Source organism: Oncorhynchus kisutch, linkage group LG8 (assembly GCF_002021735.2).
Source record: "Oncorhynchus kisutch isolate 150728-3 linkage group LG8, Okis_V2, whole genome shotgun sequence".
Classification (NCBI taxonomy): domain Eukaryota; kingdom Metazoa; phylum Chordata; class Actinopteri; order Salmoniformes; family Salmonidae; genus Oncorhynchus; species Oncorhynchus kisutch.
The window spans coordinates 4,315,741-4,323,240 of NC_034181.2; the positions used below are offsets into that span (position 1 = coordinate 4,315,741).

A 7,500-nucleotide genomic window follows, 5' to 3' on the forward strand; every position below is an offset into this window, starting at 1 on the left:
CCTTATTAACAAACTAAAATTACGATTAAAGATGCAGCCTTTAGACATACAGTAGATTACCACAAAATACAAGGCATTCTGGTCTATAATATTCTATTCCGTTATAATCGGTTATGATGCATTATTTTCTGATATAATCTAGTCTATTCCGTTATATTCTGTTATGATGCATTATATTCTGATATAATCTAGTCTATTCTGTTTTATTCTGTTGAACATTTTATTTCACATTATGGTTAACAAGATAACTAACATTTTTCCTCGCATTTTAACAAATTTTACCTCGCCAAGAGAAACACTGTCAATCCTTACAGGCCAATATAAATATATCTATATCTAGCGACTCAAGACGTTGCATGTATATCCCGCCGTAGAAAAAGAAGCAAAAGTCGTAGCCTATGGCTGTGTTGAACTGGGTTTGTTGACACCAATATGCAAATTCCTAATTTAATGAGTAAACACATTAATGATTTCATAATATCAATGACAAAGTTGGGGGGAAAAAGCCTTGCTTCAGTGGAGTATAGAGTGGTCCATAACATGAGTCGGGTGGGCGGGTTCTTAGACGGGGCTAACATTAACAGCTGCTCCTGGCTTCATAACCAATCAGCATCCCATAAAGATGACGTTAAAGTGTCCTACGTCAGCCCAATGGCGATAGAGTAGAGTTGGTGCAAGGGAGTTTGAGTGGGAGATAGGGACTAGCGCGCCCCATCACAGCACAGGGACCAGGGACAGCAGCACCCTCCCACCCTCCCACCCCCCGACTAAAACAGCTCCTCCGCGGCCAAACAAGTCCTGCAACACCCGGCTACCCCTCAGACAGCACCGGCCAGCACACAGGCTACTACTTCTTTACCGCCGTCCGGAGGACAAGAAGAACAAAAACAGCTTCAAAACTGTTGCAGCACGTTTTAAAAGTGGACCTAACACCTCCTTACTTCTTGGACATGGGCGATATGGGGGATCCGCAGAAAAGTAAGTGAAGCTGGTTCAACTGTCTATTCTATTTTATTTTGAGTGATGCAAAACTTCGGCGACATTAGACTCAATTTGTAGGTCAATTTGTAGTTTAAAAAAACAATTTTTTTAACGTTTGTCAACTGTTTGTGCAATGTTCATTGTAGTAGCAGGTCCCATTCAACGACACGTTTTCCACCGAATTTTCTTTACAATACCTGTCTAGAGGATGAAGTCGTTCAATGTCAGTAAAGTTACTCTGGATCATTGAATAGCAGTGCACATTAAACTATAGCACATTCATAAATAACGTTATTAGTGTTACTAACGAATGTGTATTATTTTATAATAAATTATAACATTAACTAAAGTATAATTATCATTATGAGACATTATTTTATACTCAATCTAATCTTTATAATTGTCCTAATATATATTCTGATATTTTTTCTGTTTTGACTTTGTTCTCCAGAAACGCGGCTGATCTCGCTGTGTGTCGGCTGTGGAAACCAGATCCACGACCAGTATATTCTGCGGGTCTCTCCAGACCTCGAGTGGCACGCTGCCTGTTTGAAGTGTGCAGAGTGTAATCAGTATCTGGACGAGTCTTGTACCTGCTTTGTCCGAGACGGGAAAACCTACTGTAAAAGGGACTATGTCAGGTAAGAGATGTTTGTTATGAAATGTAATAGCGTTGATAACCTTTGTTTCTTATTGATTGATTGGTTGACACATTCACGTATTAATTGCTATCATATAATTAACATGGTTATACAACGGACATCAACATTTATTTTTGGCGTGAATATCGTATCTGATGGTCTGGACAATTCTATTTAAAAGTAATATTTAGATATTCTATCTAAAAATACAGTTTGATATTGTATTTTCAGTCCACACAGTGTTAATATTTATTCATGTTTTTATGACCACCAAATCAGCATAATTGCAATTAAACCGTTATTATCTCGTCAGAATAATAACAGACTATGTATACTATTGTCGATACCCACATCAGGACTCACACAGTTAAGGTGATTTCTGCTGTCATTTTACAACACGTTTACATATTCAGTACAAACTATTTTATAGAAACAAATGATATCATGTACTGCGTTATTTCACTGTATCGATGGCCATTCAAGTGAAGTCTAGCTGGATATGATTTACATAGGCCTATAATTGAAATATTTTTTTTATCCCTCAAATTGGCCAAATATATTAGGCCTACATATAGACTACAATGTAATTAATACATTCGACAATTTGTAATGTTATCGTCTATAGTAGTAGTAATAATAATAATAAGAAGAATGTTACTCTAAGAATATTTCCAGATATAATTGCACTTGTTCATGAAAAAGATGTGTTCCATTCTTCTCTGTTACCCCAGAACAGGTCTGTGCTTTGTCTTTACAATATGTTATACAGGTTCCAAGTAATCTCATGTGATGTAAACACAACCCAATATTAAGGCCTAACAATCAAAAAAAAAAAAAGATCCCCCTGTGCTTGTCCTGTTATGTGTGCTGCCCAGCCACAGTAACACAGCCTAACGGTGGGTCGTGGGCCTAGTGACGCCGTTAGCTAACTCTGACCGGTCATCCAATCCCTCTTTACCCTCTAGGTTATACGGGATAAAGTGCGCTAAATGCAACATCGGTTTCAGCAAGAATGACTTCGTGATGAGAGCGCGCTCCAAGGTGTACCATATCGAGTGTTTTCGGTGTGTGGCCTGCAGCCGACAGCTCATCCCGGGGGACGAGTTCGCTCTGAGGGAGGATGGCTTGTTCTGCCGGGCCGACCATGACGTCGTGGAGCGGGCCACAATGGGCGTCGGAGACCCCCTCAGCCCCCTCCACCCGGCCAGACCTTTACAAATGGCAGGTAGGTTAACACTTTATATCAATGGCAGTGCTGTTTCTTTGTTTCTTTTTGTGGGCTTGTTTAGCCGGTGTAGGTGTTGGCCATTCGGTTGATGTTGTAGTCGTTGGAAACGTTTATTTTCTTTCATTCATGGTTGGGGCATTAGTTGGATTCTTTGTGAAAGGTTATTAACATTGAACACATAAAGACAACGACGAATGTATAGCGTCATAGACTCAAATGTTTCGATAGACCTAGACTAAGCGTTTGTCATGTCCCCTAATACAACAGGCTACGTGCACATGAACAAATATAAACACAGAACTCAAAAACGTGTTTTATTGGATAACGTTGTCATGATGTGCAGTTTGCCGTGTGTAGCCTACATCTCTACAGTACAGGCCTAAGTTTTTTAAAATATATATATATATATATATAGTTTTTAATTTAAGGTTTATGTTTCAATATATATTTCAATATATATTTCTAACACTTACAGGAGTCAATATAATATGATATGTAAATATATTGGGTGAAAAATGTGTTTACATGTCATAGTTATAAACAGATAATGTAGCCTATTATTTAATCTAGTTGGGATACTAGTCGTTTATGCGAACCACATTATCGGTTTGATAATGTCAACAGTGCAGTGATTAAATAATTTGCATAAATGCGTTTTTTTGTCAAGGAGCCCTCCGCAAGGAAGGATATCTGGGCAAAGTATGTTCATGGCTGAATGGAGGAACTATGAATTTAAATCCAATGTTTTCAGCTAGTTAGATGTTTTGAAGCATCGCCAAAGAAGAACAATCCGCAGTCTACATTTGGGGCCGGTCTTATACGTAATTGTTTGTACGGAAGTTTGAGGGGCCTATAGACTGGATAAATGCATTATGTTGCTTTTGGGGGAGTTTTGCAAGCCAGTTGGCCACGCATTCAGAATGGTCGAATATGCTATTTCCTCAGGCTAAATACCTATAGGCCTATGTGTAAGCGAACTCGCACTTAGTGCTGATGTTAAATAGAGTACATAACCCAAGCTCGGCAGATAGCCACAAGCAATGCTTCGTTCATAATGATTCACCCAATCATAAAGTCTACAGCAATGTAATCCGAAACATAGACTATTTGACAGTCCATTTCCGCTCATGGCCTGCGCCCTGGTCCAAGTTTTAAGACCGCAAATGTTCACCCAATTACAACTCATTTTAAACGATGTGTTAAAACTGACATGAATGCACTTTCACTGAAAGTTATAACCATTCAACTTTAATAAAGTTATACCGTTTTATAAATTATAACCATACACAAGCTAATTTCAAAGTGTATCAACATATAGCCCATCCACCGCATAAGAAGGTGATGATGATGGACGTTCGTTATGACGTCCAGTGGACTCTCTTGTTAACTAGGCCTACAGCTGGTCTAAAACACGGTATTTACTCTTTGTTGTTGTTGATTTTTATTTGATTTTATTTGTATTTTTTGTTGTTGACATTATTCAATTCTCAGTGGCTTCAGTTTAAAAAAAAATCTAGGTCTAATACAAGTTTGAACAATCTGAAATTGAAACAGAAGTGAATATTGATTAGTTAAGAATGAGATTGGTTGATAGTTGATAGTCATAAAATATTTCTATAAGCCCCGGATAACAATAAGATGACTGGATACTCCATACTAAGCGCCACTACTGGGTCGTTTTGGGAAATCCTTTTAAGACTTATAGGCTACGGTGGTTTATTGTGCTGGTGTAGTTTTCAAATGGTATATTTTTGTATTCTCAACTTCTGCATCCAACACAATTTATTTATATAGCCATGGTGTTTGAAGTGCCGATAGATAATGTTTTTCTTTGTCTGCACTCTTTCTCAACAGCAGACCCAATATCAGCCAGACAGCCCGCGCTCCGACCGCACGTCCACAAACAACCGGAGAAGACAACTCGCGTCCGGACCGTTCTTAACGAAAAACAGCTCCACACGTTGCGGACCTGCTACAACGCCAACCCCCGGCCCGACGCTCTGATGAAGGAGCAGCTAGTCGAGATGACCGGTCTCAGTCCCCGAGTCATCCGGGTCTGGTTCCAAAACAAGCGTTGCAAGGACAAGAAGAGGAGTATTCTGATGAAACAATTACAGCAACAGCAGCCCAACGACAAAACGGTGAGAACCCTGTCTGGTCTTTATTTAAATAAAGGATTCAAAACAGTGGTGTTCTTATCGGTCCAAACGCTGGTAGCTGTTGTAACTGTTTCACTAGAATACTCCTGTTCTTGTCTGGTCATTTGATGTTATGAAAGAACTGGGGTGAAATAGAAACAGGGACATGGTCCTATACGTCTGCCTGTGGATGCGTAAGATTATCCAGATACAGGCGTATACGTTCATACGTGTCGTCGCCCCCCCCCCCACACACACACACACGCACGCACGCACACACAACAAATATCCAGCATGCCCATTCTCGCATCTTTATCATATTCTAAATACCTAATGTTGTTTTTGTTGTTGTTGTTGGGTCAATGTTGACGTGCTAATTTTAAACTTTATATGACGATCAGTTTCTCTGGGACTATCTGCAGAATATCCAGGGAATGACGGGCACACCAATGGTGGCGGCCAGCCCGGAGAGACACGACGGTGGTTTACAGGCTAACCCAGTGGAGGTGCAGAGTTACCAGCCGCCTTGGAAGGTCCTCAGTGACTTCGCGCTACAGAGTGAGATCGACCAGCCCGCGTTTCAACAACTGGTGAGTTCAGATAGGAGAGAAGGTAGGCTGTACTAGAACACAACTGGTAATTTTAGATAGGAGAGAAGGTAGGCTGTACTAGAACACAACTGGTCATTTTAGATAGGAGAGAATGTAGGCTGTACTAGAACAGCCTACAGCCTAGAACACAACTGGTAATTTTAGATAGGAGAGAGCTGTACTAGAACAGTAATTTTAGATAGGAGAGAGCTGTACTAGAACACAACTGGTAATTTTAGATAGGAGAGAAGGTAGGCTGTACTAGAACACAACTGGTAATTTTAGATAGGAGAGAAGGTAGGCAGTACTAGAACACAACTGGTAATTTTAGATAGGAGAGAATGTAGGCAGTACTAGAACACAACTGGTAATTTTAGATAGGAGAGAAGGTAGGCTGTACTAGAACACAACTGGTCATTTTAGATTATAGATATATTATTTGATATAATTAGGCTATTTATAAGTGACGTATGGGGTAGAAATGCAACTGTCATATCAAGGGCTTACATTGTATATGACATTTTATTGCATTGTCTAAAGTGTATTATTGAACTAATTTTTGAACTAATTTTTGAGCTAATATCTTGACGTGTGTCAATAATGTGATGTATTGGTTGACATGTCACTGTCATATCCAGGACAGACACTTTACATTTAATTTTAATGTCTAAAATATATTATTGACATACTATATATTGACCTAATGTCTTGACATGTGAATAATGACAGTCAGCCTAACATTGTTTTGTTTCTTTGTTCAGGTCAATTTCTCGGAGGGAGGCCCTGGTTCCAACTCGACAGGGAGCGAAGTTGCCTCGATGTCATCCCAACTTCCAGACACACCCAACAGCATGGTCTCGAGCCCTATAGAGGCGTAGGCCCTCGCGGACCGAGTGTAGACTACGTCAGACTATTGTCATATTTCTGACTGTTGATGTTAGTTGGACAAAGTGCCGGACTGACTGAAAACCCGAAAAAAACTTGACTCGGGGTGGAAAGAAACAAAAAATGTCACTCTCTTGTTGATTTCATTCGAACTGGGAGATAAAAAGAGAACCCCCCCCTCCCTCTACTGCACGAAGCCTCTTTAACAACAACTACTGGTTGTAGTTTTACACTGTGAAGACAATCATGGGATTATTACCCGAGCTAGATCTGTCCAAGCGTCCGTCATTACGTCCGTCTGTCCACTCGCCGCAAAACAACCCTGGAGAAGAGAAGGAGAGAGAGGACCATGGTGTAGACGAGAAGAAGAAGCGTGTCACAAGGAGCGGTGGAGAGCGCATCTGCCTGCATCATAACGTGTCTGCGACTCATGCGACTCATGCGTAACGAGATGTATAGATTTCACTACATCGTCCATGACTGGTGCTGCCCGTTGGAAATGCCTGTTTACAGTTTTGCCAAAAAAAGAATACAGAAAACCCCATACATACACTTCAACAAAACCCCCCTGGACCCATGGACCTCTAGGAACAATCCAAACGTTATTATTGAAGATGACATCTGAAACCTAGGCTACATTTGCGCATTGTTGTGCGTGATGTTTGAATATACAAACAAATGACTGCCAGTTCGGTTTCTATAAAATAGCTTGACTTGAGATCCGCCCGCTGTTATAACGACGTTTGGAGGGGATTGCATATACTGCTTTTCCATAGTTTTGTTATTATCTCCTTGATAAAGCCCAAGTAGGCCTACTAAAGCATTGCAACAAGGTATACCTCTATTATGCCACAAGCTTCGTGGGACTATTGTGTGTGAGTTTGTGTCCGTACAATAATATTGTTTTCTTTCCCAAAGATGTGTATAGTATTAAGTTATAACGACCGTTAGCTCTGGAAAAAAAAACTTGTTTTTCTTCCGTTAATTCCTGTACAACAAAATTATGTTTTATTTATCGTCGAAAGACTTGCCACTTT

At 40.1% G+C, this 7,500-nt stretch overlaps 1 protein-coding gene across 2 annotated transcripts in view; it reads left to right on the plus strand.

The window, feature by feature from the left end:
• The first annotated feature begins 685 nt into the window (after nucleotides 1-685).
• The window catches only part of LOC109882473 (insulin gene enhancer protein isl-1), a 6,858-nt gene continuing 43 nt past the window's right edge, over nucleotides 686-7,500 (plus strand). The window contains exons 1-6 of one of the 2 annotated variants that reach the window (XM_031829574.1): nucleotides 686-978; nucleotides 1,433-1,622; nucleotides 2,588-2,847; nucleotides 4,705-4,991; nucleotides 5,411-5,578; nucleotides 6,340-7,500. The exon at nucleotides 6,340-7,500 is cut by the window's right edge and continues 43 nt beyond it. In XM_031829574.1, coding sequence (XP_031685434.1) covers nucleotides 951-978; nucleotides 1,433-1,622; nucleotides 2,588-2,847; nucleotides 4,705-4,991; nucleotides 5,411-5,578; nucleotides 6,340-6,456 — 1,050 coding nt within the window. In that variant the 5' untranslated portion in view covers nucleotides 686-950 and the 3' untranslated portion in view covers nucleotides 6,457-7,500. The remainder of the gene's footprint in view (nucleotides 979-1,432; nucleotides 1,623-2,587; nucleotides 2,848-4,704; nucleotides 4,992-5,410; nucleotides 5,579-6,339) is intronic. The other variant, XM_031829575.1, reaches the window with a different exon arrangement.